The sequence below is a fragment of the Oncorhynchus clarkii genome, chromosome 13, assembly GCF_045791955.1.
Source record: "Oncorhynchus clarkii lewisi isolate Uvic-CL-2024 chromosome 13, UVic_Ocla_1.0, whole genome shotgun sequence".
Classification (NCBI taxonomy): Eukaryota; Metazoa; Chordata; class Actinopteri; order Salmoniformes; family Salmonidae; genus Oncorhynchus; species Oncorhynchus clarkii.
Window position 1 is genome coordinate 15,301,744 of NC_092159.1, and position 24,520 is coordinate 15,326,263.

The following is a 24,520-nucleotide window of genomic DNA, read 5'->3' on the forward strand; positions in this document are numbered from 1 at the left end:
ATTTTTTTATTTTTACCCATCTACCAATAGGTGCCCTTTGTGTGGCATTGGAAAACCTCCCTGGTCTTTGTCGTTCAATCTGTGTTTGGTAATTCTCTGCTCGAATGTCGACCTTAAAGGTAATTGTATGTGTGTTGGACAGAGATGAGGTAGTCTACAAAAATCATGTTAAACACTATTATTGCACACATTCCAAGCAACTTATGTGAGTTAAGCCCCTTTTTACTCCTGAACTTATTCAGGCTTGCCATAACAAAGGGTTGTAATACTTGACTGAAGGCATTTCAGCTTTTCATTTTTAATGAATTTGTAAAAATGTCAAAAACATCATTCCACTTTGACATTATGGGGTATTGTGTGTAAGCCATTTTAAATTCAGGCTGTAACACAAGAAAGTGTGGAAAAAGTCCAGGGATGTGAATACTTTCTGAAGGCACTGTAGGTTGAAAACGTCAGCTGGTCAGCGCATGCTCCGAGTACACGTCCTGGTATTCTGTCTGGCTCTGCAGCCTTCAAACCACTAATTACAGAAGAATTCAAGACAAATATAAAACCTTCTTATATTTCTTTACTTCAGAAAACAGTTCTACATTTAAAAACAGAATTCATAAAAAAATCTAATACAAATTCCTGTACAATAGGCAAATTTCAGACCATAATTCAAAAGTGAACATGCTTCCTTCCCTGCTATTTTGCAATGCAACCTATAATGCCACACTGCTTTGGAACAGTTGAAACAAGGGGAATGTATTTAATGCTCGAACAGGCTTTGCCTTACTTCTTCAGTGACATCACTGACTACAGTCTATGGAAACCCATTCCATCCTATGTCAGACTACTATGAATGTAGGTTTCTATGAAAACAATGTGCAATAATAAACATCCCAATAAAGACATGGAATGTAACCATTGCTAGACTACTAAGTGGTAGGAATGTGTCATGATGAATGAATGTTAGTTTGTTTGACCCCATGTCTAAGTTAACCCAGCAAGAGTAGTTACTGAAAGTAGACTTCTTCAACTGGCCCAAGTAGGCCCTCTAGGGTTGATATGAGGCTGGTACAGCTATGTCTGTGCTACACTAACCTTATCCCCAGGCTAACAGCTAGAGCGAGAGAGAGACACAGCTGGTGGACAAGACTAGTGCTACAGTATATCCACGTTGTGCAGTTATGATTCAAACCAAGTCATTTCTTTAACACTGAATAAATAATGGGAAGCATCAGCCCCCCCCCCCCCCCCCCCCCCCCCCACACACACACACACCTTATTAGGTGTTTTTACCACAGTGTAGACTGAGTTCAACAGTCCTTTGAGGAAAACAAACAGATGAACAACAGATAAGCCGATCCAACTAAGTGGTAATAAGGGAAATGCAGTGAGTGTAGCCATAGTAGTGGTCCATTTAAACCAGCAGTGGTACCAGGAGGACCGGGGTGGTGGTGGTGGCTGAGGGGTCCATGCCCGGGACCAGGGGCCGTTCTGGGTCAGGGGGAGGACAGGCCTTGTTGAAGCGGAGCTCCAGGATGTGTTTCTGCAGGTGTCTGATCCAGTCCTCCTGTACTGACTGAGATCCATGGAACACTGCCTCACAGAACCTGAGGGATGGAATAGAACAGAAAGCAAGAGAGAGAAAGTTGGTTAATATTAATATGCAAACAGACCAGCGCTTAAACCACTTTCTGTGAAACATTGTGGAACCTGTAGTGCAGAGACCCTCGTACGATGCCAATAATAAATCATACAAGTGTGTGACCTCAGGCAATCTGAGTTCAGCGTACATTAAACTATCTGCATTTTGGCAATCAGCTCACCTGCACTTGAGGGTGTACTCTTTGCCCACTTGTTTGACCAGAGGAGTGGAGGGAGGCCTGGGAACCAGGGAAGGGATGTTTCCTGACCGGGGGGGTTGTTGAGAGCCGCCGTCCCCCTCTGCTCCCTCCGTATGGGCGGTGTGTTTAGGGACCCGCCGCTCAAAACCTGGCAGACGGGTTGGAAAGGGGTTTCAAATCAGAGTCTACCATAGCTCAACGTTAGTTTTATCAGAGGGAAAACATGTAGAAAGTTCTGTAGGGTGTGTGTGTGTGTGTGTGTGTACATGCACGTTTGAGTCGGTTTCCATCTCTCACCTCTAGGAGAGTGTATGTGGTTGAAGTCTCCTCTAGCCCCCTGGGACTGCGTATGAGTGACGGTATGATGGTGATATGACGAGTGTCCCGTCTCCCCCTGTGACCTTTGACCTTGAGCTGCCCTGGACGAACCCCCAGCGACCCTGGCCACCTCTCGGCCCGCCCTGCGCCCCAGCCCCACAGCCCTCTGGGCTCCCGAGGGGAAGGAGCTTGAGTCTGTGGAGGGAAAGTGGGACGGGGCGTTCCTCTGGAAGGGGAAAAGAAATCAAGTGTTGGTGAAATAGTTTTCCCTCTAAGTTGGACAGAATCATCGACATTCACCTGGATTGGTCGTAGAAATAGCATACAGCACACACACAGACTGATATTAGCAACTACAGACCACTGTTATTCTATTGGTGTCAACCTGCCGCTTTCCTCTCAATTTACATCAATATCTGTCCACTCATCTCGTCTCCCCAAGCCTCAGCTACTGTTTAGAAAAGCAAGGACGAAACCCAGCCGCTCTCCGAGACTGAGAGTTGAAGCACTCCTGTCACAGAACTAAGCAGCTGGAAAGTGCCTAAACGTCATGCACTTGAGGGGATGTGATTGTCACTTGCTTTTAATTCAAGATTCGGTGATCAGCCCCACTGCCACAGAGCAATTAGATCCAAACCTAATGGGCACTATACTTAACCAATAAGGCCAGAGGGGTTGTGGTATAAAGCCAATATACCACGGCTAAGGGCTGTCCTTATGCACGATGCAACGTGGAGTGCCTGGACACAGCCCTTAGCCGTGGTATATTGGCCATATACCACAAACCTCAGAGGTGCCTTATTGCTATTATAACCTGGTTACAAACGTAATTAGAGCAGTAAAAATAAATGTTTTGTCATACCTGTGGTATATGGTCTGATATACCATGACTATTAGCCAATCAGCATTCAGGGCTCGAACCACCCAGTTTGTAATAGAAGATGTAACACTCACCTTAAACCTGATGTTGAGGTCACCGTCGCGGTACTGGCGGTGGATCTCCGCGGCCTTGCGGGGCTGCTTCTGGATCCAGGCGCTGAGCAACTCGATGGGGGAGGCCTTCACACCCTCTGCCCTCCACTCCTTAACCCCCAGCTGGCGGAGGTGGGCCCGGGCGTGGCTCGCCAGCGCTGTGCGGTTCTCAAAGTCAAAGCCGCACAGCTCACAGCACGCATCCCCGGCTGGAAGGAGAGAAGAGGACAGTCTGTTAAAAACAGACATTTTGACAGTTGAAGCGTTTCTCGTGATAAACATTTATATTTCAGCACTAATTACTAGGCAGGTTACAGAGTTGATTTATTTTTTACTAATAATGGAATCAGTCACCTTTGGCAAGAGCATCTGCTAAATACAATTGCCATCACAGCTGCAATGGAAAACAGTTGCCTGCCACAAATAACCTGGCTGAGATCTGCTGGTCAGGCGTGAGCACTGTTAGTTTACCAGACTGGGAGGATCCATTCTTATCAGGGGAAGGCTTGTCGTTGAGGGAGTAGTCCAGTGGAGGAGTGAAAGTCCTCTTAGAGCCCTGGGGAGCCCACGAAGGCTCCGAGAACCTCCTGTGATTGGCCCAGGCCGGGCCGGCGCTGGAGTGAGAGGACGATGGCTCCCTCTTGACCTACAACACAATACATCTTTAATGAGCCATTTCAACAGGTTTTTTGCCATCACAGCCCCCAATCAGAGGAAGGACTGTCAAAGACTTCAGCCACCCAAGTCATAGGCTGTTCTCTCTGCAAGTGGTACCGGAGCACCAAGTCTGGGACCAAAAGGCTCCTTAACAGCTTCTACCCCCCCAAGCCATAAGACCGCTGAATAGTTAATCAAATGGCTAAATGGACTATTTACATTGACCCCCTTATGTTATTAATAATCACTCTCTTGTACAGGCTTGATGTACACTCACTGGACTCTAACCACACACTCACACACATGCATATTGACGCCACATACACAAACACGCTGCTGTTAGTTACTCTGTTCATTATCTTACTTATACTTGTCGTTTCTGTGTTGTTACTGACGTTAAACAAAAATTCAAAGGACAGCAAGGCACATTTCTGCATATGACCAAATTCAATGTTTTTGCTTACTGTTTCATACACATCTGTGCTTTTACGAAGAAAAATACACGTAGCTATGAGGATTCTACATTTAAATTCGTAGCTACAAATCAAATCAAATTTTATTTGTCACATACACATGGTTAGCAGATGTTAATGCGAGTGTAGCGAAATGCTTGTAGTGTAGCGAAATGCTTGTAACATTTGATTGTGAGGAATTCTAAATCAGGTGAACAGAAGGATTTGAGTTCCTGTATGTTTCTTTCATCACACCATGTCACGTTGGCCATGAGGCATACGCCCCCGTCCCTCTTCTTACCAGAAAGACGTTTGTTTCTGTCAGCGCGATGCGTGGAGAAACCCGTTGGCTGCACCGCTTCGGATAGAGTCTCTCCAGTGAGCCATGTTTCAGTGAAGCAAAGGACGTTACAGTCTCTGATGTCCCTCTGGAATGCTACCCTTGCTCGGATTTCATCAACCTTGTTGTCAAGAGACTGGACATTGGCAAGAAGAATGCTAGGGAGTGGTGCACGGTGTGCCCGTCTCCGGAGTCTGACCAGAAGACCGCCTCGTTTCCCTCTTTTTCGGAGTCGTTTTTTTGGGTCGCTGCATAGGATCCACTCCGTTGTCCTGTTTGTAAGGCAGAACACAGGGTCCGCGTCGCGAAAAACATATTCTTGGTCGTACTGATGGTGAGTTGACGCTGATCTTATATTCAGTAGTTCTTCTCGACTGTATGTGATGAAACCTAAAATGACCTGGGGTACTAATGTAAGAAATAACACGTTGTAGCAAGAAGATGACCATGGTGGTCAGGTCAAAAACTAAAACAGTTGACTCATGGCTCGATGATTGTGAGTTCTCCAACATAGGGCAGATTATATATATATATATATATATATATATATATATATATATATATATATATATATATATATATACAGTGCCTTGCGAAAGTATTCGGCCCCCTTGAACTTTGCGACCTTTTGCCACATTTCAGGCTTGAAACATAAAGATATAAAACTGTATTTTTTTGTGAAGAATCAACAACAAGTGGGACACAATCATGAAGTGGAACGACATTTATTGGATATTTCAAACTTTTTTAACAAATCAAAAACTGAAAAATTGGGCGTGCAAAATTATTCAGCCCCTTTACTTTAAGTGCAGCAAACTCTCTCCAGAAGTTCAGTGAGGATCTCTGAATGATCCAATGTTGACCTAAATGACTAATGATGATAAATACAATCCACCTGTGTGTAATCAAGTCTCCGTATAAATGCACCTGCACTGTGATAGTCTCAGAGGTCCGTTAAAAGCGCAGAGAGCATCATGAAGAACAAGGAACACACCAGACAGGTCCGAGATACTGTTGTGAAGAAGTTTAAAGCCGGATTTGGATACAAAAAGATTTCCCAAGCTTTAAACATCCCAAGGAGCACTGTGCAAGCGATAATATTGAAATGGAAGGAGTATCAGACCACTGCAAATCTACCAAGACCTGGCCGTCCCTCTAAACTTTCAGCTCATACAAGGAGAAGACTGATCAGAGATGCAGCCAAGAGGCCCATGATCACTCTGGATGAACTGCAGAGATCTACAGCTGAGGTGGGAGACTCTGTCCATAGGACAACAATCAGTCGTATATTGCACAAATCTGGCCTTTATGGAAGAGTGGCAAGAAGAAAGCCATTTCTTAAAGATATCCATAAAAAGTGTCGTTTAAAGTTTGCCACAAGCCACCTGGGAGACACACCAAACATGTGGAAGAAGGTGCTCTGGTCAGATGAAACCAAAATTGAACTTTTTGGCAACAATGCAAAACGTTATGTTTGGCGTAAAAGCAACACAGCTGAACACACCATCCCCACTGTCAAACATGGTGGTGGCAGCATCATGGTTTGGGCCTGCTTTTCTTCAGCAGGGACAGGGAAGATGGTTAAAATGGATGGGAAGATGGATGGAGCCAAATACAGGACCATTCTGGAAGAAAACCTGATGGAGTCTGCAAAAGACCTGAGACTGGGACGGAGATTTGTCTTCCAACAAGACAATGATCCAAAACATAAAGCAAAATCTACAAGGGAATGGTTCAAAAATAAACATATCCAGGTGTTAGAATGGCCAAGTCAAAGTCCAGACCTGAATCCAATCGAGAATCTGTGGAAAGAATCTGTGGAAAAGCACAAATGCTCTCCAACCAACCTCACTGAGCTCGAGCTGTTTTGCAAGAGGAATGGGAAAAAAATTCAGTCTCTCGATGTGCAAAACTGATAGAGACATACCCCAAGCGACTTACAGCTGTAATCGCAGCAAAAGGTGGCGCTACAAAGTATTAACTTAAGGGGGCTGAATAATTTTGCACGCCCAATTTTTCAGTTTTTGATTTGTTTAAAAAGTTTGAAATATCCAATAAATTATCGTTCCACTTCATGATTGTGTCCCACTTGTTGTTGATTCTTCACAAAAAAATACAGTTATATATATTTATGTTTGAAGCCTGAAATGTGGCAAAAGGTCGCAAAGTTCAAGGGGGCCGAATACTTTCGCATGGCACTGTATATATAAATAATCTGCCCCATCTCAATATATACACAGCTCAAAAAAATAAAAGGAACACTTAAACAACACAATGTAACTCCAAGTCAATCACACTTCTGTGACATCAAACTGTCCACTTAGGAAGCAACACTGATTGACAATAAATTTCACATGCTGTTGTGCAAATGGAATAGACAACAGGTGGAAATTATAGGCAATTAGCAAGACACCCCCAATAAAGGAGTGGTTCTGCAGGTGGTGACCACAGACCACTTCTCAGCTCCTATGCTTCCTGGCTGATGTTTTGGTCACTTTTGAATGCTGGCGGTGCTTTCACTCTAGTGGTAGCATGAGACGGAGTCTACAACCCACACAAGTGGCTCAGGTAGTGCAGCTCATCCAGGATGGCACATCAATGCGAGCTGTGGCAAGAAGGTTTGCTGTGTCTGTCAGCGTAGTGTCCAGAGCATGGAGGCGCTACCAGGAGACAGGCCAGTACATCAGGAGACGTGGAGGAGGCCGTAGGAGGGCAACAACCCAGCAGCAGGACCGCTACCTCCGCCTTTGTGCAAGGAGGAGCAGGAGGAGCACTGCCAGAGCCCTGCAAAATGACCTCCAGCAGGCCACAAATGTGCATGAGTCTGCTCAAATGGTCAGAAACAGACTCCATGAGGGTGGTATGAGGGCCCGACGTCCACAGGTGGGGGTTGTGCTTACAGCCCAACACCGTGCAGGACGTTTGGCATTTGCCAGAGAACACCAAGATTGGCAAATTCGCCACTGGCGCCCTGTGCTCTTTACAGATGAAAGCAGGTTCACACTGAGCACGTGTGACAGACGAGACAGAGTCTGGAGACGCCGTGGAAAACGTTCTGCTGCCTGCAACATCCTCCAGCATGACCAGTTTGGCGGTGGGTCAGTCATGGTGTGGGGTGGCATTTCCATGTGCTCGCCAGAGGTAGCCTGACTGCCATTAGGTACCGAGATGAGATCCTCAGACCCCTTGTGAGACCATATGCTGGTGCGGTTGGCCCTGGGTTCCTCCTAATGCAAGACAATGCTAGACCTCATGTGGCTGGAGTGTGTCAGCAGTTCCTGCAAGAGGAAGGCATTGATGCTATGGACTGGCCCGCCCGTTTCCCAGACCTGAATCCAATTGAGCACATCTGGGACATCATGTCTCCCTCCATCCACCAACGCCACGTTGCACCACAGACTGTCCAGGAGTTGGCGGATGCTTTAGTCCAGGTCTGGGAGGAGATCCCTCAGGAGACCATCCGCCACCTCATCAGGAGCATGCCCAGGCATTGTAGGGAGGTCATACAGGCACGTGGAGGCCACACATACTACTGAGCCTCATTTTTTCTTGTTTTAAGGACATTACATCAAAGTTGGATCAATCTGTAGAGTGGTTTTCCACTTTAATTTTGAGTGTGACTCCAAATCCAGACCTCCATGGGTTGATAAATGTTATTTCCATTGATAATGTGTGATTTTGTTGTCAGCACATTCAACTATGTAAAGAAAAAAGTATTTAATAAGAATATTTAATTCATTCAGATCTAGGATGTGTTATTTTAGTGTTCCCTTTATTTTTTTGAGCAGTGTATATCTATCTATCTATCTATCTATCTATCTATATATATATATATATATATATATATATATCTCAATACATACATACAGTTGAAGTCGGAAGTTTACAATCACTTAGGTTGGAGTCATTAAAACTCATTTTTCAACCACTCCACAAATTTCTTGTTAACAAACTATAGTTTTGACAAGTCGGTTAGGATATCTACTTTGTGCATGACACAAGTCATTTTTCTAAAATTGTTTACAGACAGATTATTTAACTTATAATTCACTGTATCACAATTCCAGTGGGTCAGAAGTTTACAGTCGTGGCCAAAGTTTTGAGAATGACACAAATATGAATTTTCACAAAGTCTGCTGCCTCAGTGTCTTCAGATATTTTTGTCAGATGTTACTATGGAATACTGAAGAATAATTACAAGCATTTCATAAGTGTCAAAGGCTTTTATTGACAATTACATGAAGTTGATGCAAAGAGTCAATATTTGCAGTGTTGACCCTTCTTTTTCAAGACCTCTGCAATCTGCCCTGGCATGCTGTCAATTAACTTCTGGGCCACATCCTGACTGATGGCAGCCCATTCTTGCATAATCAATGCTTGGAGTTTGTCAGAATTTGTGAGGTTTTGTTTGTCCACCTGCCTCTTGAAAATGGACCACAAGTTCTCAATGGGATTAAGGTCTGGGGAGTTTCCTGGCCATGGACCCAAAATATTGATGTTTTGTTCCCTGAGCCACTTATCTATCACTTTTGCCTTATGGCAAGGTGCTCCATCATGCTAGAAAAGGCATTGTTCATCACCAAACTGTTCCTGGATGGTTGGGAGAAGTTGCTCTCTGAGGATGTGTTGGTACCATTCTTTATTCATGGCTGTGTTCTTAGGCAAATTTGTGAGTGAGCCCACTCCCTTGGCTGAGAAGCAACCCCACACATGAAAGATCTCAGGATGCTTTACTGTTGGCATGACACAGGACTGATGGCGCTCACCTCGTCTTCTCCGGACATGCTTTTTTCCGGATGCCCCAAACAATCGGAAAGGGGATTCATCAGAGAAAATTACTTTACCCCAGTCCTCAGCAGTCCAATCTCTGTACCTTATGCAGAATATCAGTCTTTCCCTGATGTTTTTCCTGGAGAGTAGTGGCTTCTTTGCTGCCCTTCTTGACACCAGGCCATCCTCCAAAAGTCTTCGCCTCACTGTGCGTGCAGATGCACTCGCACCTGCCTGCTGCCATTCCTGAGAAAGCTCTGTACTGGTGGTGCCCCGATCCCGCAGCTGAATCAACTTTAGGAGACGGTCCTGGCGCTTGCTGGACTTTCTTGGGCACCCTGAAGCCTTCTTCACAACAATTGAACCGCTCTCCTTGAAGTTTTTGATAATCCGATAAATGGTTGATTTAGGTGCAATCTTACTGGCAGCAATATCCTTGCCTGTGAAGCCCTTTTTGTGCAAAGCAATGATGACGGAACGTGTTTCCTTGCAGGAAACTCTGGTTGACAGAGGAAGAACAATGATTCCAAGCACCACCCTCCTTTTGAAGCTTCCAGTCTGTTATATGAACTCAATCAGCATGACATAGTGATCTCCAGCCTTGTCCTCGTCACCACTCACACCTGTGTTAACAAGAGAATCACTGATATGGTGTCAGCTGGTCCTTTTGTGGCAGGGCTGAAATGCAGTGGAAATGTTTTTTTGGGGGATTCAGTTCATTTGCATGGCAAAGAGGGACTTTGCAATTAATTGCAATTCATCTGATCACTCTTCATAACATTCTGGAGTATATGCAAATTTCCATCATACAAACTGAGGCTGCAGACTTTGTGAAAATTTATATTTGTGTCATTCTCAAAACTTTTGGCCATGACTGTACATACACTAACTTGACTATGCCTTTAAACAGCTTGGAAAATTCCAGAAAATGATGTAATGGCTTTAGGAGCTTCTGATAGGCTAATTGACATCATTGCAGTCAATTGGAGGTGTACCTGTGGATGTATTTCAAGGCCTACCTTCAAACTCAGTGCTTCTTTGCTTGAAATCATGGGAAAATCAAAAGTAATCAGCCAAGACCTCAGAAAATAAATTGTAGACCTCCACACGTCTGGTTCATCCTTGGGAGCAATTTCCAAATGCCTGAAGGTACCACGTTCATCTGTACAAACAATAGTACGCAAGTATAAACACCATGGGACCAAGCAGCCGTCATACCGCTCATGAAGGAGACGTGTTCTGTCTCCTAGAGATGACCGTACTTTGGTGCGAAAAGTACAAATCAATCTCAGAACAACAGCAAAGGACCTTGTGAAGATGCTGGAGGAAACAGGCACAATAGTATCTATATCCACAGTAAAACGAGTCCTATATCGACATAACCTGAAAGGGTACTCAGCAAGGAAGATGCCACTGCTCCAAAACTGCCATAAAAAAAAACAGACTACAGTTTGCAACTGCACATGGGGACAAAGATCATACTTTTTGAGAAATGTCCTTTGGTCTGATGAAACAAAAATAGAACTGTTTGGCCATATTGACCATCGTTATGTTTGGAGGACAAAGGGGAGGCTTGCAAGCCGAAGAACACCATCCAAACCGTGAAGCACGGGGGTGGCAGCATCATGTTGTGGGGGTGCTTTGCTGCAGGAGGGACTGGTGCACTCCACAAAATAGATGGCATCATAAGGAACGAAAATTATGTAGATATATTGAAGCAACATCTCAAGACATCAGTCAGGAAGTTAAAGCTTGGTCGCAAATAGATCTTCCAAATGGACAATGACCCCAAGCATACTTCCAAAGTTATGGCAAAATGGCTTAAGGACAACAAAGACAAGGTATTGGAGTGGCCATCACAAAGCCCTGACCTCAATCCCATAGAAAATGTGGGAAGAACTGAAAAAGCGTGTGCGAGCAAGGAGGCCTACAAACCTGACTCAGTTACACCAGCTCTGTCTGGAGGAATGGGACAAAATTTACCCAACTTATTGTGGGAAGCTTGTGGAAGGCTACCCAAAACATTTGACCCAAGTTAAACAATTTAAAGGCAATGCTACCAAATACTAATTGAGTGTATGTAAACTTCTGACCCACTGGGAATGTGATGAAAGAAATAAAAGCTGAAATAAATCACTCTCTCTACAATTGTTCGGACATTTCACATTCTTAAAATAAAATGGTGATCCTAACTGACTTAAGACAGGCAAATTTTGACCCTGAATAAATGTCAGGAATTGTGAAAACTGAGTTTAAATGTACTTGATGTATGTAAACTTCCGACTTCAACTGTATATCACACACACTACCGTTCAAACGTTCGGGGTCACTTAGAAATGTCCTTGTTTTTGAAAGAAAAGCAAATTTCTTGTCCATTAAAATAACTTCAAATTGATCAGAAATACAGTTTAGAAATTGTTAATGTTGTAAATGACTATTGTAGCTGGAAACGGCTGATTTTTTTATGGAATATCTAGATAGGTGTACAGAGGCCCATTGTCAGCAACCATCACTCATGTGTTCCAATGGCATGTTGTGTTAGATAATCCAAGTTTATCATTTTAAAAGGCTAATTGATCATTAGAAATCCTTTTTGCAATTATATTAGCACATCTGAAAACTGTTGTTCTGGTTAAAGAAGCAATAAAACTGGCCTTCTTTAGACTAGTTGAGTATCTGGAGCATCAGCATTTGTGGGTTCGTTTACAGGCTCAAAACGGCCAGAAACAAAGGACTTTTTTCTGAAACTCGTCAGTCTATTCTTGTTCTGAGAAATGAAGGCTATTCCATGCGAGAAATTGTCAAGAAACTGAAGATATGCTGTTCACTACTCCCTTCACAGAACAGCGCAAACTGGCTCTAACCAGAATAGAAAGGGGAGTGGGAGGCCCCGGTACACAACTGAGCAAGAGGACAAGTACATAAGAGTGTCTAGTTTAGAAACAGACGCCTCACAAGTCCTCAACTGGCAGCTTCATTAAATAGTACCCGCAAAACACCAGTCACAACGTCAACAGTGAAGAGGCGACTCCGGGATGCTTGCCTTCTAGGGAGAGTTGCAAAGAAAAAGCCATCTCTGTCCAGTGTCTGTGTTCTTTTGCCCATCTTAATCTTTTATTTTATTGGCCAATCTGAGATATGGCTTTTTCTTTGCAACTCTGCCTAGAAGGCCAGCATCCCGGAGTCACCTCTTCACTGTTGACGTTGAGACTGGTGTTTTGCGGGTACTATTTAATGAAGCTGCCAGTTGAGGACTTGTTTTGCAGGTATTAACTGTCCAGTCATATTTGCTTGCGGCACACATCATTTTATTATCAGAGCGTGCCAGTGGACTTCTGGTAAGTATGTTTTAGTGAGAAAGTGTTGGGATCAGGTTCAACTACGTTTACCTACCCTCAAAATTAATATTTATGAACAAATTCCCCCCACCCACAACTTCTCACCTCAATAAAAAAAAAATTACATTTGAAGGGGTTGGGCTGAAATTGGGGTTGAGAGTTACCCTTTAAGCAGAAGTTATGATTCGCCCCTTAGTGCCTTGCTCGAGGGCACAAGCGCAGCAGGTAGGTAGCACATGATGAGATATTGACGTGACCTCTATTGCCAAATGGACTGCACACATACACGCACTCACCTGGGTGGCATTGGCACTGCCCTCCTTCAGCAGGATGTCTCTCAGCAAGTCGATGGGCGACTCGTTGACAGACCACATGACTCCCAGCTGGCGCAGGTGGGAGCGGGCATGGCAGGACAGGGCCTTGCGGCTGTCAAAGAACTGGCCACAGAATTCACAGGTGATCATGAGCTCCTGGTCTGAACCTGGGGAAGGGAAAGGGAGGGAGGAATTTGTCACTTGACATGTCTCTGCATTTAGCTATGCTGCTTTGACTGAATGGATGGTCAATGGTCTGAGTGCAGTTATTCAATGGTAAAACAGAAAAACACAAATAGAAGAGGGAATTTGACACCAAACAAATTAGAAACCACAGAGTTTATATCAGATAGGACCCTCATCTTACCGGAGTTAAAGGACTGCCCATTTTTGGCCCACTTCTGAGAACCTTGAGATCCATTACTGCTGCTGTACCCCCCAAGCGGACTGGAGAACCCCACATCCAGCTCCATCTCCAGGGGCTCCGGCTTGGGATAGACCAGGGTGGAGCCTTTCTTGGCCTTGGACCTGGGATTGTGGCTGGAGGCCAAGGGGCTGAGGTGGGAGTTAGCTGGGGATCTAGCTGGAGACCTGGCTGGGGCTGGAGACTGAGAAGGGGTCTTGGTGGTTGTGTTACTGGGTCGTACCGATGCAGCAGCCGCAAGCACGCCGCTGCTGACCAGCTGCTGGACCGTGTCGATGGCCGACGCCTTGCCCAGGAGGTCGGTGACGCCGAGCTGGCGCAGGTGAGAGCGGGAGTGGCTTGCTAGGCCTTTGCGGTTCTCAAACTCCTCACCGCACAACACACAGGTGAACTCACCTGTATTCCAAATAATATGTTTTTGATGAATCACTTGAGGTTTTATAATTTATCTTTCTTGTTCTGTTCTTTGAATTGTGACATCCTTTTAAAATTACTTAAAATAAAATGACTAAATTTGACTTAAAATATGACTTAAACTATATGGATGTACCATTCGCAGATTGCCCCTTTAAAAATAACTTGAAACTCACCCGTGCTGAGCCTATGATCCTGTGGAGCAGTTCCTTCTGATGCGGAGGGCTTGGGCCGTTTGTTGGAGGGAGGCTGGTGAAGAGAGGAGGAGGGGGATCCTTTATGTCTAGCAGGAGATGTGGACGAACCAGAGCCGGAGGGCCGTTTGTTAGAGTTAGAAGACATAGAAGGGTTATAGACGTTGAGACCTTCACTTGCTATAGGTTGGAGGTCTTCTGCTTCCATGATCTGATAGAGGAATTCTATTGGTCCTCCTTTCGTCTCAGTGTTCTCGGTGATGCCGAACTGGCGCAAGTGGGCCCGGCAGTGACTGGCCAGGCCTTTGCGGGACTCATACCAAGCACCACACAATTGGCACACATGCACCTCGTCATTGGTGTCCATCGCTGTAGAGGCAGGGGAGGAGCCAGAGACTGGTGTTAGAAAGTGCCATGTTATACTTGAGGTTAATAATGTCACACATGTAATGGTACAATGTTCAATTCCACAAATATAATAGGCCTAATATGTGACTTCCTGGTGACAAACATCTAATAACGGAACACTTAAAATATCCACTCCAATCGAAAACACCCAGGCTGAGACTTACCCAGGGTGAGAGGGGCATCCGTCTCCTGCGGTGCCCAGGCAGGCTTGGCCGAGGCTAGGCTCGCTCCCCCTGAGGGCGATGGTGTCTTGCCTGCTTTTAGGAACGACGACATGGAAGACTGCCGAGGCTTGGCCAAAACTGTCCCTTTACGAGCTACCTTGGATATATTATTCTGTGGGGTTGTCACTACTTTGACCCTACCCACAAGAGGGGACTCCTTCTGGGAGATGAGTGTCCCCGACCCCTTGTTTTTTTTGGGTGAAGAGTAGACGGGTTTGGGTGGGTGCATGGAACCGTCCCTGTCCTGAATCAGCTGGTAGAGTAAGTCTATGGGAGCTCCGCTGTTGTCCGAGACAGCCACACCGAGCTGACGGAGGTGGAGTCTGGCGTGACTGGAGAGACCCCGCCGCGTCTCGAAGTAGGTCCCGCACACCTCACACATAACCGGGGCCGGGGCTGAGGGACAAGAGAGAGAGGAGGCAGGGAAGAGAGGAGGAAGAGAGGAAGTGGTGCAGAGGAAATAGTAAGAGTGTGAGTGTAAATCCAGAGACATTCTGAATCTGAGGCAAAACTATGCTTCTAATCAAAAATGGTTCCAACTGACTCAGACTATAATTCATGCACACCTTCTCTTTTCCTCTTTGTTCTTACCCTCTTCTTTTGTGTTCTCCATGAGTGCGGTTGACTGGATGACTTTGATTCCAGGGTTGAAGATGGAACTAGCCTAGGATGTTGTCTTCTTCCGTACATAAGATAATTGAGAGGGGGGAAATGAATAGAAAACATATGGTGTATGTTTTAGCAGCTCATTGGTTAGAATAGAAAGTAACTGAAACAGCATGCCGCATCCAGTCAATTCAGACCACTCAGATTTGGTCCTTATGTAAGTTACCAGTAAGTTCCAACTCGAGGGCTGTCAAACTTCTTGAATGGCACTCAGACCAGCAACAGCAGTTGAGCTGAGTTCCCTTTCAATAGATGTAAACAGAGATAGGAGTTAATTTGCTCAGATTGAAAGATAGATATCAAGATAGCTAGGCCTAACGATTTGAATATACAACTCCACAGCTTGGCTATCAGACTCAACTTAGCAAAAAATAATACGTAAACTGGTATTGTAGTTTGTTAGCTAAATGACTGCACTTTGCTAGCTAACGTTAGCTTGCTGGCTAGATAGCTAGGTTTGTTGAAAACTGGATTGGTCAGAGAAGAGGATACTTCACAATAAGACATGATAGGTAGCTAAGAACTTAACTAGTTAAACAGACCATAACTGACCGAAAATATACAATATTATCCTCTTGAATAATTTAACTCGACAATTTAACCCATGTTCCACCATCAGCGCCTGCGAAGAGTTTTCAGCAATCGTTTCCGGGTCAAAATATTTACTCATACAAATTAAAAGTCCTTGTTTTAAATCCATCGATTGAACATTAAAAAAGTATAATATAATGAATGTGGTGTCATTCCACAGCAACACTTTTGTGTATACATATTGTAATATCAGAAAGTGTTTTTAATTTAAATGAATCACACAACAAGCTATCTAATTCGATTGACATTTATTTTAACAACTTCTCTGGCGACTTTTATTTTGAAAACAAAATCTTTTAAAACGTATAGGGAAAGTTCTTTCTTCCGGATTAGCGGCTTTCATGCAATTGCAGTAAACCGCAACACAAACGCTTTAGTGCTTTCACAAGAAACGTAAGTATATATTAGATACTTCGACTATCACTCCCTGCATATTATGTTCAGCTGCTAACATGTCGCTACTTTTTCTGTGGTTGCAAATAGTTGCAGACAAAAGAAACCGGCTAACAACTAGCGTTAGCTAGGCATTGTGGGTCAAGCCTCCTTGTACTTGTGGCCTCTGTTTCACTAACTGGTTCTTTGTCCCTTTGAACAGTTTGGTGGGTGTGGGGGATTGGCACCTTGTTAGCCAATTAGCTAGCTAGTTGTAATGTAACTAGCTGCATAGATGGTTAGTAAATGAATGCATACAATAGTATTGAGTTGTTTCATTGTTAAACATTTATATTTAATAATCTTATAGGCATTATAGTTTCAAGTTTGTCACGTGCAAAATTAGTGTTAACGTTAGCCTTGTTAACGTTAGTTCCAAACCCAACTATGTAGTAATCAGTATCCTGGCACTTTAGTGAAACGTTACTATTTTAATGGCTCAAACAGTTATTTGACAAGGACCGTTGAATGTCAACCGAGTATAACATTTCTTCATTGGGCAAGGCTACACTGTAAACCCTTTGTTCTCACGCACAGCCTTGAGAACAACTGCCTTGCATGTGACTAGGCTTGGTATTGGCAAGTTGATCCTGCAGCATTGTACAGCTAGGTAGGTAGCACAGCACTGCAGTAGAATTAAGATCAGTGTAAAAAAAAAAAACATGGAGCTTTGAGCATTTTGTCTAAAACTTTTCATTTTATTACTTTGACTGATTTACTTTCCATATGCTTGTTACAAAGGAGTGAGAGGCTCCTGGACCATAGCCTACTAGACTCCAACCTATTTGCTTTGCCATATTGAGATGAAGTTCCACGCTGTATTGATTCACTATTTGACTTTTCTGGGTCGTTTGTCTTTCCCAGTGAGCTGTCAGTGTCACCATGTCATCTGGAAACGCTAAGATAGGCCAGCCGGCCCCACAGTTCAAAGCCACCGCTGTGGTGGACGGACAGTTCAAAGAGATCCAGCTGTCTGACTACATGGGTAAAGACTTTATGGTTTTCTCTAAATGACAATTTTATTGGCAGGTCAGTCGTTTACAGGTTACCATCTAACAGCAAAGTTGCTAAAGCATCAGAATGTTACCATGGTTACAACCATGGATATCAGTCTGAAAGAAGTTGATGTAAAGAGGCAGTAGTCTCTACAAGCCAGAATGTTGTATAAAATTATATTTGAGATTACTTTACTGGTTGTACTTGCTGTTGGTACTTTTGGCGGTAGGAGGACTTATTTTCGGCGCCGGTAGGTCCAAATGTAACCGAAAGTAGTCGACCACAGCTCGTTTCTTCACAATCAGCTAGCAGTGTTTTCCATTTGGTCTGATTCGGTTAGACTAGGCCATATTGAGCACGTGTTTGTCATGTGCAAATTGCGTCAGTATTGAAATTAAAAATCGGAAGTACAAACAGTTATACAGACCAGTGTTCTGAAAGTCGGGTTGATAACACTACTCTGGGTATTCTGTCTAAATTTGAGTAGCTGAAGGACAAACTACACAGACAGCGGGTAGAGCAAGTTTAAATGTGATTTTATTCAACATTCTGGCTTAATGACCATTTACACATTTTCACACGTCACAGGCTGTATATACCAATTAATTTGTTTTTACAGCCTGATTAATCAGACTAAGGGTCTTCATTGTCTTTAACAACCATGCTGAACTACTCATGACGCCAGTTTTAACAAGGCCAGTCAGCCGTGTGTGTACAGGGTACAGAATAGTTAATAATCTGACCGGCTAGAATGTAACGGTCTTGTCACCTTCCAGGATGCAAGTACATATCTTCAAAAGAATAGGCTAGAGTACACTACTAGCACCCGGCGCCAAATCAGCTACTCAATGTTATTGCTGTTCCAAGAGACTAGGCCTACATGTACCCAAACACACACTTCTGACTCCTCTCCTGTGTGTCCCATCCAGGGAAGTACGTGGTGTTCTTTTTCTACCCACTGGATTTCACTTTCGTGTGCCCCACTGAGATCGTGGCCTTCAGCGACCAGGCAGAGGAGTTCCGCAAGATCGGCTGTGAGGTGATAGGCGCCTCCACAGACTCTCACTTCAGCCACCTGGCCTGGTAAGAACTGGTTTAGACTTTTGAGCCTTGAGTTTTAGTCATTTCTGTTGATGGGAACTTTAAAGGCACGGAGACATACAATAGGGTTGAATATTCCTGCACCTCGATCAGAAAGGTCAGCCTCTTAACCTATTTCAACTGATGACAAATGTATCTGTGCATTTCTCTGTCTGTGTAAAATGCTTTCCAGTTGTCCACCTGCCAATCGTAAAAAATGTAACAGGCTTTTGAGTACACTCCCATGCTCTGGCTATCTCGCCTCTGCCTGCTGTACTGCCTAGTGGTGATAAGTGCCATAGCTCTTAGAAGAACTAACGGTCACTGGACTCAATCCAACAATGGTTTTAGAATCCTCCCTCTATGTAGTTTACATTTGCATTAATTGTTCATTTACTTTGACTATTACTGTGTGAATGTCAGAATTCTTCATTTGACTTTCTGTTACCATGTGATGCTCACTACATCCTTTAATGAAGCTTAAACAAGGGCTGTTTTTGATTTTATGACGACATTGTGCCCTTTCCCTCTCCCTCCCTATAGGATCAACACCCCCAGGAAGCAGGGTGGTTTGGGACCAATGAACATCCCCCTTGTGGCTGACCTCACCCAGTCTATCTCCAGAGACTACGGAGTGCTGAAGGAGGACCAGGGCATCGCTTACAGGTCAGTTATTTACGACACTGCCGTCAGTAGTGTGTTTTTGAAACCTCTGTATATAAAGGTGCCATTTGAAGTTTAGTGTGCACTTCCAAGGTTATTGTTAAATTAATGTATTTAATTTTGCATTTGATTCACTTTCATGTTGGCTGACTTTCGGATTTTACTCTTGTATTGGACATTGATCCAAGCATGTAGTCTCAGATGCCCCATGTGGCTTTCTGACCCTCACTGTCTGCTTCCTCTCTCCCTCACTCTCTTAGGGGTCTGTTTGTGATTGACGACAAGGGCATCCTGAGGCAGATCACCATCAACGACCTGCCAGTGGGCCGCTCTGTGGACGAGACCCTGCGTCTGGTGCAGGCCTTCCAGCACACAGACAAATACGGAGAGGGTAAGCGATTAGAAGGTTTTTACATGTTTTTGCTACCTAGTTCTTATTTCAAGAGCCCTGTGCTGGTTCTACAGTGCGACAACTTTACTCGCATATGCTGTAAAATATTTACCTGTGCGACCTGGAATTTTTGTTCCCCTACATTTTTCACATGCGTGCCCCTTCTAAAAATACATGTTTTAATAAAAAGTGTGCGTAGAGCCCTGCAGCATCTGGATGTAGTCTCATTGCTATGCACACAGGACACTTCCAACACCTTTATTTTTTTAAAGGCATAAAGTCATTCAGTTAACAGAGCAATCAATCATTTTCTCTTTACAAAACCTAATACCATTTCATTAGTCTGTTTTAATATGGGAGCTCACTTTCTAACATGTGGCATGTGTTTGGAAAACATGGAATTTTTACCATTGTTTGAATATTCCATGTCAGTGTGACTCATCCTGGGCTTGTCCCTCTCTTCCTGTGACAGTGTGTCCCGCTGGCTGGAAGCCAGGCAGTGACACCATCGTCCCCGACATCCAGAAGAGCAAGGAGTTCTTCTCCAAACAGTGACAACACAACAGAGCCTCAGGCTGTGTCAATAATGGCACCCTGTATAGTGCATTTTATAGTGAATAGGGTGCCATTTCTGACCCACGCTCAGTCTCTCCTGAGATGTCCTAGCACTTACCTTCAGATGGGATGTCCTCCCTTCAGCAACAGTCTCTTGGTGTCCAACCCACACTTATACATAGGTTTTAAAGAACTTGTTAGACTCCCACACTTCTATCTGTATGACAAATAAGCTACTGGTGGAAAGTTTATTCTAGTCCCATGCACTGAAAGTGTTTGTTTGTGCTCTTCTCAAGTGTAAAAAAAGAAAGAAAAAAAAGAAGCATTGAGTATTTTGTACCTCACAATTGTTAACTATTCAGTCTACTGTCAAGAGACATTAATAACAACAAATGGGGGAAATAATGATTTACATGTTGGCAGTGTTTTTGTCTGAAAAATAAAACTAAGTGAAGGTGGTTTGTTGTCATGTGTGAAATTTAGTTTTGACCACTAGGTGGCGCTCTATCCACTTTGCCAGATTCTCTCCTAAATCCGTTGACAGATCTGTTTCACAATGGTAGGTGGTGATCTAATAAAGGTTTTGTAAGATTGTGTAATGTGGAGAATTCCCAGCACAGTCTTCATCAGTAGGATATCTTGGATTGAATTCCTTGAAGCAGGTTACGTTATAAAAGCACCGTCAGTCACCAGATGACACCTTTTCTATGAAGTTGGGCTCCAAATAAATGAAGAGAACCTACCGCTCTCCGCAGCCAACCCCTACCCTGCTTCCCCTAGATCATTGGCTAAGTGTTAGGAGGATATGAACTCCGGCCGAGCTCTAGTTTAGATATGTAATATGGATGTCTTCCTTTGGATGGTTGAATTAAGAACTTTGCTCGAGCTCTGCTGATATCAATGATATGGCCTTCAGTTGGTCTATAACAGTCCTACACTTTTCCTGTTTTAACTTATTGGCAAGGCTATTTGCTGAGTTACATTAGACTTTGACTGTTCAGAGACCTGTACAAGGTTACTCCCACGTAGCCTACCAATGTTTAGTTTCCTTTCTCACATCAGCAAAGAACATCGTTTGCTTTGCTGGAAAATTTACCCGTGTATTTTTATCTCGACATTAGTATCGCATAGGGTTGTTTTGGGAACTTAAACACTGCGGTGGCTGACTAGGGAAACTCCCCCCGTCTTTAAATGCTTGCCATTGACAAACGTCTCTTCACACGCACAGTATGGTCTAGTAGTAAGGTCTCTCGAAAACGCGCCGCTCTACTGACGGGCAATGTAGGTGGGGGTTCACGGAAATCTTCCCCCTGCTGTGACGTGTAATTCAAAAAAATACCATATTTGTCAATACGTATGTACGTCAGAGGGCAAACAACACAACGCGGGCACGTCTCGTACGTCAAGCCCCGTTTCTGTGTTGGTTGATTAAAAACAGAAACCGTTCCTGATAATTTACTGGTTAGCGTGGGAAATTTCAATGTAATTATGTATCCATCTTAACACACCTACTTCTACTTATATAATGTTAACACTAAAGCTTGTCATGAACACTATAGCTGAAATGTAATATATAGGCTTAGGCTATATCTAATTCATAGGCCTCGTTGGTTTGAGAAATGTCAATGTAGTTGTGTAGAAAGGATACAATGTAAAATAGACGAGGGTAAATTTTAAGATTTTACTTAAATATATACTGTACAAGTAAAAAAGACAGTGAGGATCAACCTGACGTAAAACAATAACTTATAAATGGAATGCATTTCACAAATGACAGTTCAAATGAATAAAAAACAAATGTAAACAGGCAAAGTCATTACTGGAGGACACTGCATATAACTTGTTCAGAATGCCCCGAGTGTTATTAGTCTTAATATTGTGCACGCGGTTCCCCATGTCCATCATACCCTGGAAACCAATAGACAATGCAAAAAAATAAACAACTTTTGAATATTTTCAACATGAAAACACAAATGGTAGTTCACTCAATTGCTGTCCCAACAGTGCAGTAAGTTCTGATTGCTTTAACAAAGGAAAACAAATGTATTCCCTATTATTGTCCAGTGTTTATTGTATAGTCCATCGTTTTATAGTTTTCAAAACGACTTGATCTTGGATGTCAACATGAGTTGACAGCCAGAACTGACGTGTGTCATAACTTTCTGTTTGAGTTGAGCTACCTGCTCGCGCAGGACGGAAGCTGTGCTGGAGAGCCCGGCGTTGTCTGTCTTCAGAATCTTCACCTTGTCCTCCAAGCGCGAGATGCGCTCCAGCTTGCGCTTCCGGCACTTGGTGGCTGCCAGGCGGTTCCTTAGCCTCTTGCGCTCGGCCTTGATGCGCTCCTGGTTCTCCATGTCGATTGGGGACAAGCCGCAAACTGACTCGTCGTCGCTGCTCTGCATGTCTGGAACGGTCTGGGGCTCCTCTTTCAGCCCCGAATATCGCTGTGCGTGTATGCCTGCTCCGGATAGAGGGTGCTGGAAGTGGTGGGATGGGTGCGCCGCGGCTTGGTGGTGCTGGTACTGGTGGTGAGGCAGGTAGCTGATGGTGGTGGAGGGGTAGCTGCTGGTTGCAGGTGTGAGGTTAGTGTGAGGGCCACAGCTGTTCAGGGTGGTGTACTCCAGGTGCTCCGGCTGCATGGAGGAACCAAACACGGTGGAGGCCACAGTGCACGTGGAGACTCCACCGGTTCCGATGGACACGTTCGGTGGCGGCATCTGGTTCATCTTGTGGAGGTCGTCCAGAGCTTTAACGAACCCGTCCGCGAAGCCCTCTTGTTCCTCTGTGATTCCCCTACTGTAGAAGTACTGCCCAGGTGTCGGTGTGGTAGTGATGACACCGTTGCTGTTCTGGATGATCAATCGCTCCAGTTCAGGAGAGGCGAGCTTCAGCGAGCCGACTTCTGATGCGCCCCCGGTCGGATAGAATTCACTCTCGTTGCGCAGCTGAGCCTTGAGGCTTTGGTTCCGATAGTTCTCGGCGAAGTTCAAGTTCATGTTCTGCTTGAGGAGCTTGTAGTCGTGCAGGGCAGCGCCTGAATGACCATAAGCAGAAAGAAACGAGTCGTCATGATAGAAAGGCTGTTCCATTATTGTGGACATTATTCAAATATTGCTGGAATTCTTCAGTGTAGTAGCTGAATTTATAAGTCCAAAAAAGGGCAAGCCCTCTCGAGTGTCTTTTCAGCAACCAAACGTTTCCGCAGAAGGTATATTATAATCAAGCCCAAAGTTATCAATGTAGAACAGAGCAAAACTTCCAAAATAGTGGAACTGTACTGTACCGAGTCAATAGTCGTCGGGTTTTTTTTCTTGAACGTTGTATTCAAACTGATGTCCGGTGACTAATTATTGGATTCCACACAGTCTTTCGTCCCGTTGATATTTCTTTGCGGACTGGAATGTTAGTTGTTTTCTCGCTGGTTTAAACTCGTGTCCTACCAGTGTTCATGCGATACAGGCAATTTATACACTTTATAGTGCAAGAAACGCACCGATTGGCCAGCCCTTGTTCCACGCCCTGAAACGTCAGCTGCTCGATGACGTTGTTGCCAGGAACTGCTGAGATAAACAAGACTTGAGAGAGTGGAAAGTGATAGGCGACGTAAATTATTTTATACATCTATCTGGGTTAAATTGTAGTGTTATTTGCGTCGAACCTCCACTTTCGGATTCCTTTTGACTTCATATATTGATGTGGATATAATCTTGAGGGCTATCTTTATAACACCGTTATGAAGGGGGCGTTGCCAGTTGGATATAATATTATATTGATACATTTCAGTACTCTACATGTATTGATAGGCTACATGTATTTTGTGCCTATTAGGGTCCATATCAGAAAATATCACTGACACATTTAGCTGATTGAAGATTGCCTTACAATTACATCAGCTTGGGTCATTTACCTAAGAAAACTATTGGTCTTCCTCAGGCTAAGAACACGACTATTTAGCCTATTCAATGTCATTGTATAACTTGTTGAACAGTAGCCAAATTCCCCTTCCCATCGCCTTGTATCCACACAGTGTTCAATAGTGTTCGATTGACAAGGCGCAAGGCTGAGTCATGGCAACGAAATTGATAGCAAGTCCATATTTGGTTATCCTGGCGCATCAGTTCCTGCTCCGTGTGAAAAGCGGGAAGCCACTCCCAGGTTGGACCGCTTCCAGGAGCAGGCCTCCCGGCGGGAAGAGGCGGAGTAGCCGTGCTATACTCCGAGTAGAGCAGAGGGAGGGTGGGATGTGGAGGAGAGCAGAGGCTAGAGTTGCAAGGTAGTGCGATATGTCCAAAATAGTTTATTCAGAACAAGAATAAGACTGGCACCATCACGATCAAATGTGAAAAAGTGGTTGTGGCCCACATAGGCCAGTAGGCCTATTATTTCTCAAGTATTGGAGTCTTTCCTTTTCATTTTACGCATGGTTATGAATTTATTATGGGGTGGAAAAGTAGTTATGTCCAGAATATCCAAATCAGAAGAATTGCTG

General features: G+C 44.1%; 4 protein-coding genes across 8 annotated transcripts in view; 2 read left to right on the forward strand and 2 right to left on the reverse strand.

The window, feature by feature from the left end:
• Nucleotides 1-24,520, forward strand: part of LOC139424506 (myb/SANT-like DNA-binding domain-containing protein 4) — a 1,073,247-nt gene that overhangs the window by 317,165 nt on the left and 731,562 nt on the right. The gene's annotated exons all lie outside the window — the stretch shown is intronic.
• LOC139424468 (protein Wiz-like) lies at nt 559-15,974 on the reverse strand. 3 transcript variants are annotated; one of them, XM_071176346.1, is made up of 12 exons: nt 15,876-15,974; nt 15,490-15,565; nt 15,249-15,336; nt 14,598-15,053; nt 14,008-14,394; nt 13,361-13,813; nt 12,976-13,160; nt 3,594-3,768; nt 3,105-3,331; nt 2,130-2,376; nt 1,815-1,980; nt 559-1,598 (listed from the first exon to the last, which is right to left on the reverse strand). In XM_071176346.1, exons 3-12 carry the CDS (start codon nt 15,268-15,270, stop codon nt 1,406-1,408), a joined length of 2,511 nt encoding a protein of 836 aa, XP_071032447.1. In that variant the 5' UTR covers nt 15,271-15,336; nt 15,490-15,565; nt 15,876-15,974; the 3' UTR covers nt 559-1,405. The 3 variants fall into 3 exon arrangements, with proteins under 3 accessions (XP_071032447.1, XP_071032449.1, XP_071032450.1); XM_071176348.1 differs by having other exon boundaries at nt 1,256-1,598; nt 15,249-15,333; nt 15,876-15,960; XM_071176349.1 differs by lacking the exon at nt 15,876-15,974 and having other exon boundaries at nt 1,256-1,598; nt 15,249-15,333; nt 15,490-15,571.
• Nucleotides 16,198-20,489, forward strand: LOC139424469 (peroxiredoxin-1-like). Of its 2 annotated transcripts, XM_071176351.1 has the most exons (7): nt 16,496-16,584; nt 16,884-16,956; nt 17,211-17,331; nt 18,272-18,425; nt 18,966-19,088; nt 19,346-19,476; nt 19,949-20,489. In XM_071176351.1, exons 3-7 carry the CDS (start codon nt 17,229-17,231, stop codon nt 20,029-20,031), a joined length of 594 nt encoding a protein of 197 aa, XP_071032452.1. In that variant the 5' UTR covers nt 16,496-16,584; nt 16,884-16,956; nt 17,211-17,228; the 3' UTR covers nt 20,032-20,489. The 2 variants fall into 2 exon arrangements, with proteins under 2 accessions (XP_071032451.1, XP_071032452.1); XM_071176350.1 differs by lacking the exons at nt 16,496-16,584; nt 16,884-16,956 and adding an exon at nt 16,198-16,307.
• Nucleotides 21,693-23,479, reverse strand: LOC139424470 (transcription factor JunB-like). 2 transcript variants are annotated; one of them, XM_071176353.1, is made up of 2 exons: nt 23,315-23,479; nt 21,693-23,065 (listed from the first exon to the last, which is right to left on the reverse strand). In XM_071176353.1, exon 2 carries the CDS (start codon nt 23,025-23,027, stop codon nt 22,128-22,130), a length of 900 nt encoding a protein of 299 aa, XP_071032454.1. In that variant the 5' UTR covers nt 23,028-23,065; nt 23,315-23,479; the 3' UTR covers nt 21,693-22,127. The 2 variants fall into 2 exon arrangements, with proteins under 2 accessions (XP_071032454.1, XP_071032453.1); XM_071176352.1 differs by having other exon boundaries at nt 21,697-23,473.